Raw genomic sequence first — 23,142 nt, 5'->3', positions numbered from 1 at the left:
TGCAGATAGCCCGGTTAGCCAATGTGCGGGAGCACTGGTTGGTTGGCCCAATTGAGGTAGTATGTACATGAATGTGTAGTTAAAGTGACTATGCAAATATGATAAAAGAGAGTAGCAGCAGTGTAAAGAGGGGTTGGGGGGGGCACAATGCAAATAGTCCGGGTAGCCATTTGATTACCTTTTCAGGAGTCTTATGGCTTGGGGGTAAAAACTGTTGAGAAGCCTTTTTGTCCTAGACTTGGCACCCCGGTACTGCTTGCCATGTGGTAGTAGTGAGAACAGTCTATGGCTGGGGTCTTTGACAATTTCTAGGGACTTCCTCTGATACCGCCTGGTGTAGAGGTCCTGGATGGCAGGCAGCTTAGCCCCAGTGATGTACTGGGCCGTACACACTACCCTCTGTAGTAGAGGTCGACCGATTATGATTTTTCGACGCCGATACCGATTATTGGAGGACCAAAAAGGCCGATACCGATTAATCGGCCGGTTGTATTTATTTTGTAATAATGACAATTACAACAATACTGAATGAACACTTATTTTAACTTAATATAATGCATCAATAAAATCAATTTGGCCTCAAATAAATAATGAAACATGTTCGATTTGGTTTAAATAATGCAAAACAAAGTGTTGGAGAAGAAAGTAAAAGTGCAATATGTGCCATGTAAGAAAGCTCATGTTTAAGTGTCTTGCTCAGAACATGGGAACACATGAAAGATAGTGGTTCCTTTAAACATGAGTCTTCAATATTCCCAGGTAAGAAGTTTTAGGTTGTAGTTATTATAGGAATTATAGGACTATTTCTATCTATACGATTTGTATTTCATATACCTTTGACTATTGGATGTTCTTATAGGCACTTTAGTATTGCCAGTGTAACAGTATAGCTTCCGTCCCTCTCCTCGCTCCTACCTGGGCTCAAACCAGGAACACATTGACAACAGCCACCCTCGAAGCAGAGTTACCCATGCAGAGGAAGGGAAACAACTACTCCAAGTCTCAGAGCGAGTGACGTTTGAAACGCTATTAGCGTGCACCCGGCTAACTAGCTAGCCATTTCACATCGGTTACACCAGCCTGATCTTGGGAGTTAGCAGTCTTACATTTTTGGGGTAGAAGTTGTTCAGGGTCCTGTTGGTTCTAGACTTGGTACATCTCTGCTACTGCATGGCAAGCAGTAGTGGACAGTCTATGACTTGGGTGGCTGGAATCTGACAATTTTTAGGGCCTTCCTCTGATACTGCCTGGTATAGAGGTCCTGGATGGCAGGGAGCTCAGCCCCAGTGATGTACTGGGCAGTACGCACTACCCTCTTTAGTGCCTTGTGATCAGATCCCAAGCAGTTGCCATACCAAGTGGTGATGCAGTCAGTCAAGATGCTCTCAATTGTGCAGCAGTAGGACTTTTTGAGGATCTGAGGGCCCGTGCCAAGTCTTTTTAGCCTCTTGAGGGGGGCGAGGCATTGTCATTGCCATGATTGATCCTTTGTGATGTCGACACTGAGGAACTTGAAGCTCTCGACCTGCTCCACTACAGACCTGGTAATGTGAATGGTGGCGTGCTTGGCCCCTCATTTCTTGTAGTCTATGATCAGCTCCTTTTATCTTTTTTACGTTAAGGGGGAGGTTGTTGTCTTGAGACCACACTGACAGGTCTCTGACCAACTCCCTATAGGCTGTCTCATCGTTGTCGGTGATCAGGCCTTCCACCGGCGTGTCTTCAGCAAACTTAGTCGTGCGCTGCCATGCAGTCGTTGGTGAACTGGAAGTACAGGAGAGGACTAAGCATGCACCCCTGAGGGGCCCGTGTTGAGGGTCAGCGTGGCAGATCTGTTGTTGCCTACCCTCACCACCTGATGGTAGCCCGTCAAGAAGTCCAGGATCCAGTTGCAGAGGGAGGTGTCCCAGGGTCCTTAGCTTAGTGATGAGCTTGGAGGACACTATAGTGTTGAACGCTGAGCTGTAGTCAATGAACAGCATTCTCACTTAGGTGTTCCTCTTGTCCAGGTGGTAGTGCAATAAAGATTGCGTCATCTGTGGATCTGTTGCGGCAGTATACGAATTGGAGTGGGTCCAGGGTGTCTGGGATGATGGTGTTGTGAGTCATGACCAGACTTTTGCAGCATTTTATGGCTACAGGTAGTGATTTAGACAGGTTACCTTGGTGTTCTTTGGCACATGGACTATGGTGGTCTGCTTGGTACAGGGAGAGTTTAAAAATGTCAGTGAAGACAATTGCAAACTGGTTAGCACATGCTCAGAGTACGCGTCATGGTAATCCATCTGGCCCTGTGAATGTTAACCTGTTTGTCTTACTTGCATAGGCTACGGCGAGCGTGATCACACAGTTGTCTGGAACAGCTGGTGCTCTCATGTATGTTTGTCCTGTATTGAGGCTTTGCCTGTTTGATGGCTCGTCGTGGCAGGATTTCTTATAAGCGTCTGGATTAGTGTCCTGCTCCTTGAAAGTGGCAGCTCTAGCCATTAACTTAGTCCGGATGTTGCCTGTAATCCATTGATTCTGGTACGTACGTTCACTCTGGAGTCGACGCACTTATTAATGAAGCCGGTGACAGATGTGCTAAACACCTGAATGCCATCGGATGAATCCCGGAACATATTCCAGTCTGTGCTAGCGAAACAGTCCTGTAGCTTAGTCAGGGCAGCTGCTATGTGGTCATGTCGGCTGAGCTGCTGGAATTCTGCCCTGTCCACAAATCCATTTAACTCTCGCACCGCTGCCTTTCTCTGGCTGGAAGTACAGGCCCCAGCTAGAACAAGGAGCCAGACGTGTTTGTGTCGGCCCCTCCACTGGCGTGTGTGTAATGACACCACGACTGACTAGTCCAGGCCTGGCATAATGGCTGAAACCTCCATGTAGATGTCCCAAAATCTAAATTGTATAATGGAAACAAGTCCTTATGAATGTTTTGTTGGTGGAGAATGGTAACTGTGCTACCCTACCCCCTTCCTCCATCCTTTGCTTTTACTCATGCTTTCTCCTCCCCCTCTCTCCAGCTAAAGAGGAGCAGTGTGTTCCGGAGGTCTCTGGTAGAGCAGCCGCTGTAGGAAACTCTAGGTGAGTTACCCTACAGCCCCATGCTGCGCTGTGTGTGTGTGTGTGTGTGTGTGTGTGTGTGTGTGTGTGTGTGTGTGTGTGTGCGTACATGTGTGTATGGAGAGCCTTCGCCAAGACCTACCGCAAACCCGAAGACCTGGACTTCTGACCCCACAATGGGCCAAGCACTCAACCATTTTCTATTTGTTTCTGTTCAGCAGTTCGAAAATGTTCTACTGTCTTCGTCTGTGTGGTTTCTGGACTAAGCCCTAGGCTCCTCTTAGAAGTGTACATGTTCAATAAAGCAGTGGGTTGAAGGTTTGTTTCTATCATAGTGTGGCGCAGCCATGTGATAGGACCCCTGTGGAGAGAGTCCGAGCGCATGACCTGACCAGCACTGCAGGTACGAACTACTGTACACACACCAGTCACCCTGTTAGCTGCTAATGGTCATTTTATAGTGCAAATGCTAATCACACACCAATCACCCTGTACATTGCTAATGCTAATAATACACTGCTAACATACTAAAAAACAAGGAAGAAGTTTACACCACTAACCTAAATCGCACTGTCACTCAATGGAGTAAATGAAAAGTTACCTGTTTCTCTTGGTAAAATGCTTGATATCCATTATTGTCTTAAGAAATCTACCTTCAAATGGCTGCCAGAGGTATTCTGCTTCTAATGGAACAGTAGCTGACTACTCTGTTCCCATCTCTTTCCAGGTCTGACTCCTCCAGCTACCCCACCTCACCAGATGTGGAAGCCCCTGGTCCCAGTTGCCCTCCTTGATAAGAGCCAAGCCACTGAGGCCCCCAAACCATTGTCCTCCAAGGCCATCCAGATCGTCACGCGGCCCCTGCCCTCCAACAAGCTTTGGAGCAAGCCCCCCAGCCCCCCTATAACGCCCAATCCAGTGTCTCTCACCCTGGCCTTCTCAGACCACGACTACTCCCTCCCTCAGAAGGAACCCATGGCTATTGCAGGAGAGCCAGGCAAGCGCTGGAATGTCAAACAGCAAGCAGCCATCACCATCGAGCCACTTGGCAGCAACACTACCAGGGTACCCCAGAGTATCCCTGCCCCCTCCCTCCAAACCCTCACAACTGCCCTGGGTACGAAGAACCATCAGGCCCCCCTAGGTCCCCAGCCCCTGGATGTAAAGACTGACAGGACTAGCTCTGTGCTGGAGACCCCCGATGCCTCTCCCACCAGGCTGATGGACCAGGCTGGTCTCCTGGAGAGGAGTCCCAAGAAAGGGAGGTCTTACCGGGGCTACAATAATACCTTCTCCCCCAGGCCTAGCCCAAGCCCCAGGGAAGGAAAGCGAGGAAGGAAGAGGAAACGGAGAATCCGCCGTTCCTCCAGCCCTGGCTTTACTGACTCGGAGTCGGACTCCTCTTCTCAGTCTAGATCTCGCTCTCTACCCAGGAAGAGGTGAGATGTTCATCCCCTCTTTTATTTCTGTTTTAGAAGCTTTTTGTCCCCCCCTGTCAATGGGCAAGGCGGTGTCCTCTAATGTTACGGAGTCTTATATCTGTCAGGGGAAAAGAGAATGTCCATATTCATCCCAGTCATCTCTATTCAGTGAGGAAGAAGGCTGGTTCATGGGCACAGATTAGAGGTCGAACGATTATGAATTTTCAACGCCGATACCGATTATTGGTGGACCCAAAAGAAGCCGATACCAATTAATCGGGCGTTTTTTTTTATTTTTATTTTTAAACATTTTTTTAATAAATATATTTTTTATATATGTAATAATGACAATTACAACAATACTGAATGAACAATGAACCCTTTTATTTAACTTAATATAATACATAAATACAATCTATTGAGTATCAAATAAATAATGAAACCTGTTCAATTTGGTTTAAATAATGCAAAAACAGTGTTGGAGAAAGTGCAATATGTGCCATGTAAAAAAGCTAACGTGTAAGTTCCTTGCTCAGAACATGTGAACATATGAAAGCTGGTGGTTCAATATTCCCAGTTAAGAAGTTTTTGGTTGTAGTTACTATAGGAATTATGACGCGTCGACTGTTTCTCTCTATACCATTTGTATTTCATATGCCTTTGACTTTTGGATGTTCTTATAGGCACTTTAGTATTGCCAGCCTAATCTCGGGAGTTGATAGGCTTAAAGTCATAAACAGCACTGTGATTCAAGCATTGCTAAGAGCTGCTCGCAAACGCAGTAAAGTCTAAATGAATGCTTACGAGCCTGCTGCTGCCTACCACCGCTCAGTCAGACTGCTCTATCAAATCATAGACTTAATTATAATAAACACAGAAATACGAGCCTTTGGTCATTAATATGGTCAAATCTGGAAAATATCATTTAGAAAAACAAAACAATTATTCTTTCAGTGAAATACGGAACCGTTCTGTATTTTGATGAACGGGTGGTAACCCTAAGTCTAAATATTGCTGTTACATTGCACAACCTTCAATGTTATGTAAAATTCTGGCAAATTAATATGGTCTTTATTAGGAAGAAACACAGTTCGCAATGAGCCAGGCAGCCCAAACTGTTGCATATACCCTGACTCTGCTTGCACTGAATGCAAGTGACACAATTTCCCTAGTTAATATTGCCTGCTAACATGAATTTCTTTTAACTAAATATGCAGGTTTAAAAAAATAGACTTCGGTCTATTGATTTTAAGAAAGGCATTGATGTTTATGGTTAGGTACATATGTGCAGCAAATGTCTTTTCACACATGTGCTTCTGTTAAATCATCACCTGTTTGGCAAAGTTGAAGTAGGCTGTGATTCGATAATGAATTAACAGGCACTGCGTTGATTATATGCAACGCAGGACAAGCTAGTTAACCAAGTAATATCATCAACCATGTGCAGTTAACTAGTGATTATGTGAAGATTTGTTTTTTATTAAATAAGTTTAATGTTAGCTAGCAACTTACCATGGCTCATTGCAGCCACAAGGTCCTTTTGACGCTGCACTCACGTAACAGGTGGTCAGCCTGCCACGCAGTTTCTTCATGGATTGCAATGTAATCGGACATAATCGGTGTCCAAAAAGGCAGATTACCGATTTGTTATTTAAACTTTAAATTGGCCCTAATTAATCGGCCATGCCGACTAATCGGTCGACCTCTAGCACAGATGTATCTGTTCTGAACAAATACAGTACCAGTCAAAAGGATTTTTCTATATTTTTACTATTTTCTACATTGTAGAATAATAGTGAAGACATCAAAACTATGAAATAACACATATGGAATCATGTAGTAACCAAAAAAGTGTTTAAAACATCTAAATATATTTGAGATTCTTCAAAGTAGCCACCCTTTGCCTTGATGACAGCTTTGCACACGCTTGGCATTCTCTGAACCAGCTTCATGAGGTAGTCACCTGGAATGCATTTCAATTAACAGGTGTGCCTTGTTAAAAGTTAATTTGTGGAATTGATTTCCTCAATGCGTTTGAGCCAATCAATTGTGTTGTGACAAGGTAGGGGTGGTATACAGAAGATAGCCCTATTTGGTAAAATACCAAGTCCATATTATGGCAAGAACAGCTCAAATAAGCAAAGAGAAATGACAGTCCATCATTATTTTAAGACATGAAGGTCAGTCAATACAGAAAATGTCAAAAACCTTTACATTTTCTTCAAGTGCAGTCACAAAAATCATCAAGCGCTATGATGGAACTGGCTCTCATGAGGACCGCCACAGAAAAGGAAGACCCAGAGTTACCTCTGCTGCAGAGGATAAGTTCATTAGTTACCAGCCTCAAATAGGAGCCCAGATAAATGCGTCACAGCGTTCAAATAAGACACAGCTCAACATCAACAGAGGAGACTTCGTGAATTAGCCATTAATGGTTGAATTGCTGCAAAGAAACCACTACTAAGGACACCAATAAGAAGAGGAGACTTGCTTGGGCCAAGAAACACGATCAATGAACATTAGACAGGTGGAAATCGGTCCTTTTGGTCTGAGTCAAAATTGCAACCGCCATGTCTTTGTTTTGATTTGTTTAACACTTTTTTTGGGGTTACTACATGATTCCATGTGTGTTTCATAGTTTGTGTTCTCTGTCTCCCTCCCCAATCTGCAACCAATGTAGCGATAAAAAAGGTGATGTCATTAGCTTAAACCAATATGACTAATGGCGATATCCAGTCCATCCTAATCTGACATTACTGACAGATTCCCTTCTCCTTCCCGTTCATCTCTCCTCCAGGTACAGGCCTCGTCACTCTGATAGCAGCTTCAGTGCCTCATCTTGCTCCTCCTCTCGTTCCTCCTCTCCTTCCCTGGCCAGCTTTCCGCGGCGGCGGCGATATTCCTACTCCTCTTCCCGATCAGGATCATGGAGTAGGTCCTGTTCCCGCTCTCCCCACAGACGGGCGTGGAGTAGATGCAGCAGACAACGCAGGTAATTAAAGCACTTTCCTCAAAAAACCATGAGTTACATTTTTTTCTATGGTATTGGTCAGTTCAAATGAACCAAAAATGCGTACATGCAGTGCAGTCAGATCAGTGTATGTTTTCCTGACTACTTGGGATAGGATAACATAATTTACAGTGCATTCGGAAAGTATTCGGAACACTTGACTTTTTCCACATTTTGTTACGTTACAGCCTTATTCTAAAATTGATTTAATAGTTTTTTCCCATACCCCATAATGACAAAGCAAAAACTGTTTTTTTAGAAATGTTTGCAAAATTATAAAAAATGAAATATAAAATGTATGTAAGTATTAAGACCCTTTACTCAGTGTTTTGTTGAAGCACCTTTGGCCGCGATTACAGCCTCGAGTCTTCTTGGGTATGAAGCTACAAGCTTGGCACACCTGTATTTGGGGAGTTTCTCCCATTCTTCTCTGCAGATCCGCAAGGTCTGTCAGGTTGGATGGGGAGCGTCGCTGCACAGCTATTTTCTGGTCTCTCGAGACGTTTGATTGGGTTCAAGTCCTGACTCTGGCTGGTCCACTCAGGGACATTCAGAGACTTGTCTCAAAGCCACTCCTGCATTGTCTTGGCTGTGTGTTTAGGGTCATTGTCCTGTTGGAAGGTGAACCTTCGTCCCAGTCTGAGGTCCTGAGTGCTCTGGAGCATGTTTTCATCAAGGATCTCTCTGTACTTTGCTCCGTTCATGTTTTCATGTTTCCCTTGATCCTAACTAGTCCCTGCCATTGAAAAACATCCCCACAGCATGATGCTGCCACCATTCTTCACCTTAGGGATGGTATTGGCCAGGTGATGAGTGGTGCCTGGTGTCCTCCAGACCTGATGCTTGGCATTCAGGCCAACGGTTTGTTATGGGGTATTGTGTGTAGATTTTTATTTAATCCATTTTAGAATAAGGCTGTAACGTAACAACATTTGGAAAAAGTGAAGGGGTCTGAATACTTTTTGAATGCGCTGTACTTAGCTTCATGGATACAGATTATTTAAATTATTTAACATTGACCACGTCTCCTATTCCGTTTCTTTCCACAGCCCGTCTTTCAGACCAGGTTACCGGCCTGAATCTAGAGAAAACAGTGAGGTGGTGAAGAGACTCAAAGATAAAGCCATTGTGAGTACATACTTTTCTATTAAAGTGAAGTTGGCCAGTGATGATATGATGATAAGTCGGAACGGGACAGTCTGTCTCTGGGGGTCACTGGGTCAAGGTCACGTTCTGTGTTTCTGAGTTCAGTTCCCCAGAGCAGCGTGTTCTTTTCAGTTGAAGACATAGGCATTTGTCAGAGAAAGGCCCCTTCTCAGACATTGAAGCCAATAGTACCTTGTCTGTTACCGTGTGTATGTATGGTCAGCTGACTAATGCCGTTCTCTCTCCCCTCAGGAGGAGCGTAGGGTTGTTTACGTAGGGAGAATCCGAGAGACAATGACTCATAAAGAGCTGAAGGAACGCTTCTCTCTGTACGGAGAGATTGAGGAGTGCACTTTACATTTCAGAGGCCATGGGTAAGTAAGTACTCAAACACCGGTCATGTTTTGTTTCAATAACAAGTAATGCCTGAAACCTGGCTCATGTTCTGTCAGCACGATATGGAAAACATTTTGAAACTAAAAACGAGTTCTATTGGACAGGTCTGAATCCTACCTAGGGCTGTTACGGTGACCATTTTACCTCCACACCGGCAGTCACGAGTCATGATTGCAGTCAAATTCCACGTGACCGTTGAGTCACGGTAACGAGGCTTCTCCAAAACGGCGCTCTGTTGGCAATTAGTAGCCTACCAAACTTGCTAACGGCAAGTCGCTAATGGCCTGGTACCCCCTCCTATTCCCCTCTAATCACGCTGACATCAATGTAAACGCAATCGAAAATCAAACATTTCGTGAGAGCCCTGGCACTGAGATTGAGTGGAATAGGATCACTTGTTGTGTAGCGTGAGCCAGCTCCTCATAGCTGGTTGATGCGTGCAATGAAATAAGTGTTCCTATAAGCCCATGTTGTGCAACATTTCTAGAGGCTATGCAATTGTGTAAGAACAGTTTTCATGGCCTCCATCAGCTTTCTATAGACTAGGCCTACTATTTACTTCTCAACTCTCCTAATGTTGATAATATTAAGCACAATCAGAGTAGCCTACCTTGCTGGAATGAAAATTAACCGCGGGAAAACATCCTCCATTCGCTATTCAAGTGCATACGAATGTCTTTATTATGCCCCTTTTCCAACAGGTGCATAATGGCCCATTTTTCTAAATCAAATGTAATTTCACACATAATATTTAGTACATGTAAAGACAAGATTAAATTGAATAGTCTGGAGAGCCCATAGCCTACGGAGCCTAGTGAAATGTGTTCTTATAAGCCTAGTCATTGCGCAATTGCATGGGAAGTGTTTTGACTGCTCACTATTTAAGAGGGTCCCAGCTTTCTCGCCCTGCTATATTTATTGATAAATACCTTAAATTTAGCACATTCATCCACTTTACAACCGGTGAAGCCTACCTGGCATATTAAAAACATAACCGCACATATTTTCAATTTGAGTGCAGGCTATAGATTACTTTTTTTTGTGGGCCATTCTAAATAAGAAATAATTGCACCAGTGGCGGTCAGTGCCGTTTTAAGATGAGGGAGGACAATTTGTTTCTCATGAGTATGGCCTTATTTCTATTACAACATATTGGATGACTGTTATTCAAATTCCATTCACCAAGTTCATTGTAACCGATAGGTTTAGGCTACTACATGATACTCAAATTTTCCCTATATGCATCAGGTTGCTACAACAAATTTGAGGTGACAGAGAGTAACACATGGACAGACGGTGTCATTCAATACCGCCTTCCACACTCTTGCCTGCATCTAACTGATATAGGCTGTATTCATTAGTCCAACAGTTGCAAATGAGCGTTTCTGTTGGACAAATTCAAGTGTTTATCCCTGTTTTGTTCTGTTGCTTCCGTTTAAGAAACGTTTTTTAACAGTATCACTGGAATAAATACACCCCCTGATCACGCGAACGCACAGTGAACTTTCATAGCAGCCACGTAGTATTCCTTCTCGCATCTATGTACTGCACTTCTTCCCTTCGCTTGTGGACTTCAATACACAACACATCAGCTGTGTGTGTGTGACAAGCCAAACCGCTACACACAGCCTACATCGCTCTCACCATATTTGCTAAAGTAACCTCATAGTCAGCATAGCTAATTGAACTAATGCGTTACTAAACCCGCTACAATCATGCAGTAACGTTAGTAAGCAGTTACACCGGCGGGGCTCAGTGGCAATAAATTTGAAAAACCAAAAGCTTACCTTGACTTGGAGGAGTTCCAGTGTTGCGTTGGATAGTTATAGCCAGCTAGCTAACATAACAGCCCTCTGTTTTAGCAGGGTGTTTGAGTAGGTGACAATAGCCAGCTGCATTTGCTAGCTAAGTGAAACTGGGGGGGACACTTTAGCACGTCTCCATTTTTGAAGAAATTAATTTGTTCAAAACTGTTCAACTATTGTCTTTCTCTCTCAACTACTCACTACATTTAATGCACTGTAGTTCTAGCTAGCTATAGCTTATGCTTTCTATACTAGATTCATTCTCTGATTCTTTGATTGGGTGGACAACATGTCAGTTCATGCTGCAAGAGCTCTGATAGGTTGGAGGACCTCTCTAGAAGCTGTCAAAATTACTATGTAATTCTATGGAAGGGGGTGAGAACCATGCGCCTCCGAGGTTTTCTATTGAAGTCAATGTACCCAGAGGAGGACGGAAGCTAGCTGTCCTCCGGCTGCACCATGGTGCTACCCTACAGAGTCCTGTTGAGGCTACTGTAAAATATTGTTTTAATCAATTATTTGGTGATATGTGATTGTATTTAGTATAGTTTAATCTAAAAATGTTTACTTTTTAAATGTTTGAAATTTTGTTTTTTATGAAATTCACCGAGGATGGTCCCCTGAGGAGCCTCCACTTAATTACACACATTAGTTCATAAGTAAAGACAAGATTACATTGAGAATAGTCTGATGGGTGAGAATATTATGAAGTGCTTGTCGAACTGCGAATGAGACTGATGAAGTCTGTGCAGCCTGCACAAGAAACGGAGCAGAGTGCATGGCATCACTTTTTTCAAATCATTATTAGTTGCATCATGCAGCCTTTGAATGTATTAGAAATCAAAACAGGTTTTTCACAAAGTACCATAAATAATTCTAAATTAAGCATATAGGAGGTTCTGTTTCAAATTCTCAACACCGAATAGCAGCATGTGCGCACTCCACGTGAAATCGTTTGGAGAAAAACATCCTTTTTATTTTATTCAGCTATGTTCAATTTTATTCTTACTATAAAATGCCACAGGAATGATAAACAAATCTTGTCTGCTAAAAACTAGTGTCCCCATAGTCACATGGCATAGCAAGAGTAGAGCCTAACATATGGATGACTCAGAATATGCTATTCTGTTCTTGTAAAATGTGCTACATTTTCTTTGTTTTGTTTTAGTCCCGCCTGAAATTGATTTATTGTGATGTCTAGGCTATATTGAATGATTTAATTAGACTTTTTTAAATTGTAGGTGTTCCAAAGGTCTGCATTAGTGGCTTGTAGGCTATGCGTGGAAGCCCGGAGATGCTAAACGTGTTTGTTAATTAATGGTAATTGACCGTAAGACCAGCAGTTACCGTAATTTCCGGACTATTAAGCGCACCTGAATATAAGCTGCACCCACTGAATTTAAAAAAAATTATTATTTTGAACATAAATAAGCCGCACATGTCTATAAGCCGCACATGTCTATAAGCCGCAGGTGCCTACCGGTACATTGAAACAAATGAACTTTACACAGGCTTTAACGAAACATGGCTTGTAACAAAAATAAATACTGTAAATTCCGGACTATAAGCCGCAACTTTTTTCCCAGGCTTTGAACATCGCGGCTTAAACAATGAAGCGGCTAATATATGGATTTTTCCCGCTTTCAATAAAAAAATTCTTCAAAGAAACACATTCTGTGACGTGCTCAGTTTTTTGGCGGCATGAAGCTTTCATTAGACCAATGAAATTGCCGAACGGGTTAGCCGTTAACTTGGTTCTGTGCTTGCTGAACACAACTTGAAGACTCATTTTCTTCCCAGAACCAGAACACCAACCCTTGCTTGACCCTTTCCGTGGTCTCTCGGGCCAAACTACAGCTGCTACAGCAACAACCAGGCTAAACCACCAGTGGCTCTTTTAAGAACTCACACCTCAACACAATCTAGTAGTGTTCATGTCACCAAGCAGAAGAAAACCGACCAACAGGGAGGGACTACCCAGAATTATCCACCAGTCAATGCAAATGTTTCTTTGCATTTTAAAATGTCTTCCATTTTGTGCCATAATGAATCAACCCTCTGTCTCCTGCATGTTTAAATATTTGCTATTCAATCTCTGTGACAGGGATAACTATGGGTTTGTGACCTACTACGATACGAAGGATGCATTCACGGCCATCGAGAATGGCAGCAAGCTCCGTAAGCCTGACGAACTCCCCTTTGACCTCTGCTTCGGAGGAAGGAGACAGTTCTGCAAGACGAGCTATGCTGATCTAGGTAAGACATGGTTTATATAAAATTGTGTAAACAGTGAATGCCATTTTTTTGGTTGTCAACACTGGTACTAGTTGTCAGTATTAAGATAAAATTATCATATTGTACTGTCACCTTTTTTTGGTATACACCTACATCTGATTGCAGTGATGCAAGGAGAGCTAGCAAAGAGTGTGTTCCATCAAAAATCCTGCAGGTGATGCTATTTAGGGTTGGACAGTATCCAGATTTCCATACCTACTGTACCTGTACCATACCAGGGTATACGGTATTACCGGAAATGCACACAAGGGGTGCTATTTCTTAACCAAAAAATGCGAACAAACGCTAATAAAGTACTAGCAAATTCCCGTAGTGGATGCTAGCTAAATGCTAACAAGCTCAAGCGAATTCCATGGACAGACAACCATGCTCCTAGTTGTGTAACTATCTCAAAAGGGTACTCACACTTTGATTCTCTGCTCTAACCAAGATGATTGATCTTGCAAGCTATAGGTTACTAGCTGGCACATTAACTAACCAAATGCATAGTTGCACTTATTTACCAGCTTCCTCAGACCACTCATAGAAAAGCTAAGTATGTCATTGGGTCTTTTTTTTTTTTGTTTTTTTCATTACTTTATACATGTTTCCGCTAAACAGAGACAGAATCAAGATGTTTCTAACGTAGAACTTCACAACAAAGTTGCCAATGTCTTTGTAGTTGTTACAAACAAGGAGGGATGGGGGTTTGAAATAATGTCACTATTTCAATACCATCATTCATTTTTGTCGGATATCCAGGTATTCGAAATACAGTGCATTCAAAGTATATAAACCACTTTACTTTTTACACATTTTGTTGGTACAGCCTAAATTTAAATATTAATTCAATTGAGATTTTTTGTCACTGGCCAACACAATACCCCATAATGTCAAAGTGGAATTATGTTTTCAGAAATGTATAAACGTTTATCAATTTAAAGCTGAAATCTTGAGTTAAGTATTCAACCTCTTTGTTATGGCAAGCCTAAATAAGTTCAGGAGTAAAAATTAGCTTAAGTTACATGGACTCACTCTTTGTTCAATAATAGTGTTTAACACTCATACAATTATCTGTAAGGTGCCTCAGTCGAGCAGTGAATTTCAAACCCAGACCCAACCACAAAGACCAGGGAGGTTTTCCAATGCCTGGCAAAGAAGAGCACCTATTTGTAGATGGTAAAATTAAGACATTGAATATCCATTTGAGCATTGGGAAGTTATTAATTACACTTTGGATTTTCTATCAATACAAAGATAGACGTCCTTCCTAACTCAGTTGCTGGAGAGGAAAGAAACCGCTCAGGGATTTCACCATGAGGCCAATGGTGACTTGAAAAAAAAGTTTGTTTAATGGCTGCAATAGAACTGATGGATGGATCAACAACATTGTAGTTACGCCACAATACTAACAGAAATGAGAGTGAAAAGGAAACCCGTACAGAATAAAAATTATTCAAAAAAATTAACCTGATGTCCTGAATACAAAGCGTTATGTTTGGGGGAAATCCAGACACTGGGAGACAAATTCAATGTTCGGCAGGACAATAACCTGAAACACAAGGCCAAATATACACTGAAGTTTCTTACCTAGACGACATCGAATGTTCCTGAGTGGCTTAGTTAGATTTAAGCCGATTTAAGCAAAACCTATGGCAAGACATGAAAATGGCTGTCTAGCAATGATCAACAATCAACTTGACAGAGCTTGAATGATTTTTTATAAAGAATGTGCACATTTTGTACAATTCAGTTGTGCTAAGTTCTTAGACTTGCCCAGAAAGACTCACCGCTTTAATCGCTGCCAAAGGTGAATCTAACATGTATTGACTCAGGGGTGTGAATACTTATGCATTTCATTTTCTATAAACTTTTTAACTTTGTCAATATGGGGTATAGTGTGTAGATGGTTAAGATTATTTTTTTTATCCATTTATATTCCGTCTTAACGCAACAATGTGGAATAAGTCAAGGGCTATAAATACTTTCTGAAGGAACTTAAGAAGTTTAACTTGAGCACTGCTGCGCTGTATTGCTACGGATGGGCCGGTTTGTAACATACAGTTGAAGTCGGAAGTTTACATACACTTGGTTGGCGTCATTAACTAGTTTTTCAACCACTCCACAAATTTCTTGTTAACAAACTATAGTTTCGGCAAGTCGTTTAGGACATCTACTTTGCATGACACAAGTCATTTTTTCAACAATTGTTTACCGACAGATTATTTCACTTATAATTCACTGTATCACAATTCCAATGGGTCAGAAGTTTACATACACTAAGTTGACTGTGCCTTTAAACAGTTTAGAAAATTCCAGAAAATGTCATGGCTTTAGAATCTTCTGATAGGCTAATTGACATCATTTGAGTCAGTTGGAGGTGTACCTGTGGATGTATTTCAAAGGCCTATCTTTAAACTTAGTGCCGCTTTGCTTGACATCATGGGAAAATCAAAAGAAATCAGCCAAGACCTCCACAGGTCTGGTTCATCCTTGGGAGGAATTTCCAAATGCCTGAAGGTACCATGTTCATCGGTACAAACAACAGTATGCAAGTATAAACACCATGGGACCACGCAGCCGTAATACTGCTCAGGAAGGAGACGTGTTCTGTCTCCTAGAGATGAACGTACTTTGATGCGAAAAGTGCAAATCAATCCCAGAACAACAGCAAAGGACCTTATGAAGATGCTGGAGGAAACGGGTACAACAGTATCTATATCCACAGTAAAACGAGTCCTATATCGACAGCAACGAAGAAGCCACTGCTCCGAAACCGCCATAAAAAAGCCAGACTACGGTTTGCAACTGCACATGAGGACACAAATTGTACTTTTTGTAGAAATGTCCTCTGGTCTGATGAAACATAAATAGAACTGTTTGATCATAATGACCATCGTTATGTTTGGAGGAAAAAGGGGGATGCTTGCAAGCCGCAGAACACCATCCCAACCGTGTAGCACGGGGATGGCAGCATCATGTTGTGGGGGTGCTTTGCTGCAGGAGGGACTGGTGCACTTCACAAAATAGATGGCATCATGAAGATGGAAAATTATGTGGATATACTGAAGCAACATCTCAAGGCATCCATCAGTCAGGAAGTTAAAGCTTGGTCAAAAATGGGTCTTCCAAATGGACAATGACCCCAAGCATACTTACAAAGCTGTGGCAAAATGGCTTAAGGACAACATAGTCAAGTTATTGGAGGGGCCATCACAAAGCCCTGACCTCAATCTCATTGAAAATTTGTGTGCAGAACTGAAAAAGTGTGTGCGAGCAAGGAGGCCTACAATTCTGACTCAGTTACACCATCTCTGTCAGGAGGAATGGGCCAAAATTCACCCAACTTATTGTGGGAAGCTTGTGGAAGGCTACCCGACATGTTTGACCCAAGTTAAACTATTTAAAGGCAATGCTATCAAATACTAATATAGTGTATGTAAACTTCTGACCCACTGGGAATGTGATGAAAGAAATAAACTTAAATAAATATCTCTATTATTCTGACTTTTCACATTCTTAAAATAGTGCTGATCCTAACTGACCTAAGACACAGAATTTTTACTATGATTTAAAAGTCAGAATTGTGAAAAACTGAGTTTAAATGTATTTGGCTAAGGTGTATGTAAACATCCGACTTCAACTGTATGAGATGTGAGATGAGAGGTGCCGAGGCAACTCGGTTACAGCCAAGACTAGCTAACTTGTAGCGGCCACAATGTTATCACATAACAGTTACTGTCTTTAATGGAGTAGCCTGGAGAATCTGGCTTGCTAGCTAAACTTGGCAGCTGTTGCTAGTTGAGGTCACATGCTGCGCTTTCTCCCCAAACCCTTTCAGATAAAACGGCAGCCTACCCATTGGTTGCTCGTTGTAGCTAACTTTTCATTCCGAAAGGTTATTTCATCTTGCATTAGTGAACCATCACTCCACTTGCTACACATTGAGTGTCTTTTCCACTTTCACTTTTTGATTGTCCGGATTCAAAAGGCACTCGCACATCTGAGCAATCTTGTTACAGGTGCATGGCAACAGTTGAAACAGGATGAAGGGAAAAAAGGAAACCACACACTGTTCTTGATAGTATCACTGATATTTAATAAGCTTACGTATCGGCCTAACGGCCTTCGTCAGAGCTTTTGTGAATTTTCTGAAAACAGCACCTCTATGTAGACCTAGCCCCACCCACATCCGTTCCACGTATGGAAAGGAGTTGGAGGCAAAGGAAAAATAAATAAGTGCTACCAAACATAACAATATGCATTTCACAAATATTACAAAAGTGTATAGACAAGACGCACCGAACACGTCCATAAAATCACAACGAGGACATAGCAAGTTTTCATTAATCATTGGGTACATCATACGAAAAAACAAAGTAATCTTGAATAGGAACATATTTTAAATTCACAACATAACATACATAGGCATTTCATCATTAAGTCCTTTAGGAAATAATGTCTGGAGGGTGAAAATCCAAAAACATTCTCTTTTGCTCAGAGTATTATTAATATCACCTCCCCTGTCTGATATCTTGACTTTCTCTATACCACAAAATCTAAAGGTAGAAATGTCATGCTTTTGGTCATTAAAATGTAGTGCGACTGGATAATCCCTGTCGTTTCTCCTGATTTAACTTTTATGTTCACTAATTCTCTCAAAATACAAATTATGCCAGTAAATCATAGTGGGTATTTCAAAGTACCCCAGTATACCGCCTAATACTAATCTTTCTCTCTTCATTCCTCCAGATTCTAACCGCGAGTATGACCCGTCGGCCCCCGTGACTGGCAAGTTTGATGCCCTTGACTTTGACACTTTACTGAAGCAGGCCCAGAAGAGTCTGAAGAGGTAACAGAGGTCAGCCCACTGGGGGCGCCACACTAAGACTTACCTCGGAGCCGTCGGCAGGCTCCTCCCACTGTCATCGCTGGCTTCGCCTTGACCGAGGGGTGGACCACAACGCACGGCCGATACATTAGCCAGCTAACATGAATTAACATGCAGATATAGCTCTTTTCTGGTTCATACAAGACAGTTTAAAGCTGCAATCAGAAATGATAGAGTAATAGAACCTTTACATTTTGGTTTAAGGCATTGTACGAAGCTAATAAGGCATAGTTCTATTCAAGAGTCAAATGTAATCAATGTCATTGATTGAAGCAGTATATCAGAATCATTATTCGGAAACGGTTGAATTGAGGAAGTCTGCCTTTTTTAATATGGGTTGTTTAAGCGTTAAATCATTTATGCCATGTTCATTTCAAGCCTGTCTATCGTTGAGCTCTGAAATGCTATTTCTGAATGCTTTGACATGTTAGCTGTATAACACATTTTCCTGCTTTGTGATATACAGTGCATTCGGAAAGTATTCAGACCCCTTGACTTTTTCCACATTTTTGTTACCTTACAACAGTATTCTAAAATGTTTTTTTTTTTTTTTTTTTTTACTTCTCTCCCCCACCAAGCTACACACAATACCCCATAATGACAAAGCATTTTACATTTACGTCATTTAGCAGACGCTCTTATCCAGAGCGACTTACAAAGCAACAACTGTTTTTTTGAAATTTTTGCAAATGTATTAAAAATAAACTGAAGTATTCAGACCTTTTACTCAGTACTTTGTTTAAGCACATTTGGCAGTGATTACAGCCTCGAGTCTAATTGGGTATGACTCTGTAAGCTTGGCACACCTGTATTTGGGGAGTTTCTCCCATTCTCTGCGGATCCGGACTCTGGCTGGGCCACTCAGGGACATTCAGAGACTTGTCCCGAAGCCACTCCTTCGTTGTGTGCTTAGTGTCATTGTCCTTTTGGAAGGTGAACCTTCGTTCCAGTCTGAGGTCCTGAGCTCCCTGGAGCAGGTTTTCATCAAGGATCTCTCTGTACTTTGCTCCGTTCATCTTTCCCTCAATCCTGACTAGTCTCCCAGCCCGTGCTGCTGAAAAATATCCTCACAGCATGATGCTGCCACCATGCTTCACCTTAGGGATGGTGCCAGGTTTCCTCCAGACATGACGCTTGTCATTCAGGCCAAAGATCTTGGTTTCATCAGACCAGAGAATCTTGTTTCTCATGGTCTGAGAGTTCTTTCGGTGCCTTTTTGCAAACGCCAAGCAGGCTGTCATGTGCCTTTTACTAAAGAGTGGCTTCCGTCTGGCCACCTTACCATAAAGGCCTGATTGGTGAAGTGCTGCGGAGATGGTTGTCCATCTGGAAGGTTTTGCTATCTCCACAGAGGAACACTTGAGCTCTGGTTCTTGGTCTCCTCCCTGACCAAAGCCCTTCTGCCCCGATTGCTCAGTTTGGCCGGGCTTCCAGCTCTAGGAAGTGTCTTGGTGGTTCCAAACTTCTTCCATTTAACATTGATGGTGGGCACTGTGTTCTTGGGGACCTTCAATAGTGCATACTTTTTTTGGTACGCTTCCCCAGATCTGTGCCCCAGCTCTACGGACAATTCTTTCGACCTCATAGCTTGGTTTTTGCTCTGACATGCACTGTCAACTGTGGGACCTTACATAGGTGTGTGTGTGTGCGCGCGCCTTTCCAAATCATGTCCAATCAATTGAATTTACCACATGTGGACTCCAATCAAGTTGTTGAAACAGCTCAAGGAAGATCAATGAAAACAGGATGCACCTGAGCTCAATTGAGTCTCATAGCAAAGGGTCTGAATACTTATGTAATTAAGGTATCTGTTTTTAATAGATTTGCAAACATGTCTAACCCTGTTTTGCTTTGTCATTATGGGGTATTGTCAATTTGATGAGAAAATAATTGTATTTTATAATAAGACTAATGTAACAATGTGGAAGCAGTTGTGGTCTGAATACTTTCCGAATGCACTGTAGCTACCAGTCTTTGTTTTGGGTTTTCTTTTGTTTCTGCAAGCTTACACCTTCTATTGAAGTGAAGATTTGTATGAAAAGATTAAAAGCAACAAAAAAAAGTAATAAAGGAAATGAGAAACTATGATTAACATTAGATTTGTCCTTTTTAGATAACTATACTAAATATATTCATGTCACAATTGATATCAAACACTGTTTTTAGAAGATCTACAGTAGCATCAACAGCACTCAGAATGGTAGCACCATGATGGAGCCGGAGGCTAGCTAGTTTCCGTCCTTTGGGTACGAAGACTTAGATACAAAACCTAGGAGGCTCATGGTTCTAGACTTAGAGTAATTATGACAACTTCCGGAGGACATCCTCCAATCAATCGGAGCTCTTGCAGCATGATCTGACACCCAATCAAAGGATCAGAGAATGGATCTATACTGGATCAAAATATAAATGCAACCATTTCAAAGACGTTATAGTTAATAAGAAAATCAGTCAATTGAAATCAATTCATTAGGCCCTAATCTATGGATTTTACATGACTGGGAATACAGATATGAATCTGTTGTTCACAGATACCTTTGTGAACAACAAATAATTTTAAAGCGAGAGCAAAACTACCCTTCCCCAGAGATGTGCCTCGACACAATCCTGTCTCGGAGCACTACGGACAATTCCTTTGACCTCATGGCTTGGTTTTTGCTCTGACATGCACTGTCAACTGTGGGATCTTATAGGGAGGTGTGTGCCTTTCCAAATCATGTCCAATCAATTGAATTTACCACAGGTGGACTCCAATCAAGGATGCGCAATGGAAACAGGATGCACCGAAGCTCAATTTTGAGTCTCATAGTGAAGTGTCTGAATACTTAAGGTATGTCATGACGTGACTTTCATTAATGTGATGACTTATTTATTCAAAACACTATGTTTAATTGTTACCTGATTAAATTAATGTAACTAACTCATTAGGAATTTGAGGCACAACGGAAGTTGTTTAACGAGATACCATCTCCCGAATTAAACTCTAGAAGATATACACTGCTCAAAAAAATAAAGGGTACACTTAAACAACACAATGTAACTCCAAGTCAACCACACTTCTGTGAAATGAAACTGTCCACTTAGGAAGCAACACTGATTGACAATACATTTCACATGCTGTTGTGCAAATGGAATAGACAACAGGTGGAAATTATAGGCAATTAGCAAGACACCCCCAATAAAGGAGTGGTTCTGCAGGTGGTAACCACAGACCACTTCTCAGTTCCTATGCTTCCTGGCTGATGTTTTGGTCACTTTTGAATGCTGGCGGTGCTTTCACTCTAGTGGTAGCATGAGACGGAGTCTACAACCCACACAAGTGGCTCAGGTAGTGCAGCTCATCCCGGATGGCACATCAATGCGAGCTGTGGCAAGAAGGTTTGCTGTGTCTGTCAGCGTAGTGTCCAGAGCATGGAGGCGCTACCAGGAGACAGGCCAGTACATCAGGAGATGTGGAGGAGGCCGTAGGAGGGCAACAACCCAGCAGCAGGACCGCTACCTCCGCCTTTGTGCAAGGAGGAGCAGGAGAAGCACTGCCAGAGCCCTGCAAAATGACCTCCAGCAGGCCACAAATGTGCATGTGTCTGCTCAAACGGTCAGAAACAGACTCCATGAGGGTGGTATGAGGGCCCGACGTCCACAGGTGGGGGTTGTGCTTACAGCCCAACACCGTGCAGGACGTTTGGCATTTGCCAGAGAACACCAAGATTGGCAAATTCGCCACTGGCGCCCTGTGCTCTTCACAGATGAAAGCAGGTTCACACTGAGCACGTGACAGACGTGACAGAGTCTGGAGACACCGTGGAGAACGTTCTGCTGCCTGCAACATCCTCCAGCATGACCGGTTTGGCGGTGGGTCAGTCATGGTGTGGGGTGGCATTTCTTTGGGGGGCCGCACAGCCCTCCATGTGCTCGCCAGAGGTAGCCTGACTGCCATTAGGTACCGAGATGAGATCCTCAGACCCCTTGTGAGACCATATGCTGGTGCGGTTGGCCCTGGGTTCCTCCTAATGCAAGACAATGCTAGACCTCATGTGGCTGGAGTGTGTCAGCAGTTCCTGCAAGAGGAAGGCATTGATGCTATGGACTGGCCTGCCCGTTCCCCAGACCTGAATCCAATTGAGCACATCTGGGACATCATGTCTCGCTCCATCCACCAACGCCACGTTGCACCACAGACTGTCCAGGAGTTGGCGGATGCTTTAGTGCAGGTCTGGGAGGAGATCCCTCAGGAGACCATCCGCCACCTCATCAGGAGCATGCCCAGGTGTTGTAGGGAGGTCATACAGGCACGTGGAGGCCACACACACTACTGAGCCTCATTTTGACTTGTTTTAAGGACATTACATCAAAGTTGGATCAGCCTGTAGTGTGGTTTTCCACTTTAATTTTGAGTGTGACTCCAAATCCAAACCTCCATGGGTTGATAAATTGGATTTCCATTGATTATTTTTGTGTGATTTTGTTGTCAGCACATTCAACTATGTAAAGAAAAAAGTATTTCATAAGATTATTTCTTTAATTCAGATCTAGGATGTGTTGTTTAAGTGTTCCCTTTATTTTTTTGAGCAGTATATATCGATAAATCACTTATTAATCATTACCTCATATCAGTTCTCATTCTGAACAGTTGTGACCTTGCATCCGCAAGAACCCAAACTTTTGCTCGTTATTCAGTACTACACATTGGTTTCATTTATTTACTAACTAAATAATAACACAGAATACACATATACACACACATTAAGGAGACAAGTCCCTAGTGGACTGACAAGATGACAGCTTGTTAAACATATGGAGAGGGTTGGGGAAAGAGATAGTGAAAGGGGACATTTATCGTGGATACATTCTAGGACCATCTTCACATTAATCATATACCTTGCACACGAACTGCCGCCCGTTTGGGGATAAGAAATGAATTTACGTGTTGAATGTTCCCCTTTCTCTGTCAGAACGAAGCCCTCTCGGAAAGTTGTTTCGGTGAGCCTTTCCCATGGGCCACTTGTACATGCTCTAATTGTCCACCAGAGGTCATAAAGTCCTTCTTAGTTGTCCCATCTCCAATGGTGATGAGCGTAGTAGGATAGTCGTGTAGATTATCTGACGTAAGCTGTTTTACGTCAGATAGCTTACGTCAGA

General features: G+C 42.5%; 1 protein-coding gene across 1 annotated transcript in view; it reads left to right on the top strand.

The window, feature by feature from the left end:
- The window catches only part of LOC106604361 (PPARG related coactivator 1), a 34,683-nt gene extending 14,592 nt beyond the window's left edge, over nt 1–20,091 (top strand). The window contains exons 7-14 of the mRNA XM_014198921.3: nt 3,021–3,081; nt 3,396–3,463; nt 3,788–4,499; nt 7,279–7,473; nt 8,541–8,619; nt 8,890–9,011; nt 12,943–13,094; nt 17,865–20,091. Of these exons, the coding sequence (XP_014054396.2) occupies nt 3,021–3,081; nt 3,396–3,463; nt 3,788–4,499; nt 7,279–7,473; nt 8,541–8,619; nt 8,890–9,011; nt 12,943–13,094; nt 17,865–17,968 (1,493 nt within the window). The 3' untranslated portion in view covers nt 17,969–20,091. The remainder of the gene's footprint in view (nt 1–3,020; nt 3,082–3,395; nt 3,464–3,787; nt 4,500–7,278; nt 7,474–8,540; nt 8,620–8,889; nt 9,012–12,942; nt 13,095–17,864) is intronic.
- Nucleotides 20,092–23,142: the final 3,051 nt, after the last annotated feature.

The sequence above is a fragment of the Salmo salar genome, chromosome 01, assembly GCF_965601325.2.
Source record: "Salmo salar chromosome 01, fSalSal1, whole genome shotgun sequence".
NCBI classification, from domain to species: domain Eukaryota; kingdom Metazoa; phylum Chordata; class Actinopteri; order Salmoniformes; family Salmonidae; genus Salmo; species Salmo salar.
The sequence above is the reverse complement of the archived record's forward strand: the minus strand, read 5'-3'. Positions and strand labels throughout refer to the sequence as shown.